The 1,262-nt window shown below is 46.0% G+C and overlaps 1 protein-coding gene across 1 annotated transcript; it reads right to left on the bottom strand.

The window, feature by feature from the left end:
- Positions 1-998, bottom strand: LOC104135506 (H/ACA ribonucleoprotein complex subunit 1-like). Its single transcript, XM_035888923.1, has 2 exons — positions 717-998; positions 1-636 (listed from the first exon to the last, which is right to left on the bottom strand). The coding sequence occupies exons 1-2, from the start codon at positions 892-894 to the stop codon at positions 431-433; spliced, it is 384 nt and encodes a 127-aa protein (XP_035744816.1). The 5' UTR covers positions 895-998; the 3' UTR covers positions 1-430.
- Positions 999-1,262: the final 264 nt, after the last annotated feature.

Raw genomic sequence — 1,262 nt, 5'->3', positions numbered from 1 at the left:
GGCAGTTTAAGTAATAAGCTGGACAATGAGCAACAGGACATCCTAGCACAAACTCACTTTTATAATTAACAAAATGAAACATGAGCAAGGTCCCCTAATGCACACACACACACACCCCCCCCCAAACATGCCCTTGATCCAACTCTGTTATAGATGAGTAAGCAATAGCAGAAAATTTGGGTCAGGTGGCTAGAAAACATAACATCTTGAGCCACCATGGATCCAAAAGACGTCTGCCAGTACTGGTACTGACTGAAAACCTCTACCTGACATAAGATACACTGTCATAATGAAAAAGCTTTAAGACAGGCATTTAATGTGAACAGGGCACCTACTGACACCAGCAATTGCAGCTAGACTGCTTGCACCTAACTGGTAGCCAAGCCTTGAACCATTTTAAAATCCTAGGGAAATTCCATTTAATAATTAATCAGCCTTTAAAAAACAAATACTGTATGTCACACATTTTTTTGAAGGATACAAAATCTCTCAGCTGTCCGAAGATTTCATCCACTTTGCCAATCTGTTCCTTGTTATCCAAGTAGACTGGGGCATTGAAATAAGGCACCTTGTTTTCTTCTGTTTTACATTTACAAACAATGTCATCTTCACATGGATGCATGAACTCTCCCAATACTGAAATAAAGAATAAACAAGCTAAAGATCTGGAGCAGCCATTCTGAGTTAAATAAACATAATCTCTTCACGTAACTTACAAACTACCCTTTCTGGAGGCCCCTGGTCATATCCGCCTCTGTTGAAGCCTCCTCGTCCACCTCCCCGTCCAAAGCCACCTCGTCCACCACGATTAAAGCCACCTCTGTCACCGCCACCTCCTCCACGATTGAAGCCACCTCCTCTTCCTCCTCCACCTCCTCTTCCACGAAAAGACATTCTCTACTACCTCCTAAATTGTGGACAAAAGTAAATTGTTTGAGATGTAACAGACATTTGACATTTGATTTGCTGCAGAGATTAAAGACTCCTGACGGCTTTCCTTGTTAATTTAACAGCGAGCCGGTTCAGACCTCACTAAAAACATGTATGCACATGGAAAATCAAGTTTACACCCAAGATGTCACCCACGGCAGCGCCTGCCTGCAAACAGTGCCTAGCAGCGAGGGCATGTTTCCCACTCACGTGTACGAGGGTTGAACGCGACCCCCTCCAGCCCCAGCCCCGCGAAGGAGCGGCACCAAGCGACCACACACCCGGCGCGCCTCCGCAGCGCCTGCCCAAGCACGGCACAGGGCCCAGGGGCA

This window comes from Egretta garzetta, unplaced genomic scaffold (genome assembly GCF_000687185.1).
Source record: "Egretta garzetta isolate BGI_Z169 unplaced genomic scaffold, ASM68718v1 scaffold41, whole genome shotgun sequence".
In the NCBI taxonomy this organism is placed as follows: Eukaryota; Metazoa; Chordata; class Aves; order Pelecaniformes; family Ardeidae; genus Egretta; species Egretta garzetta.
Note: the sequence above shows the minus strand (reverse complement) of the source record. Positions and strands in the feature narration are given on the sequence as shown.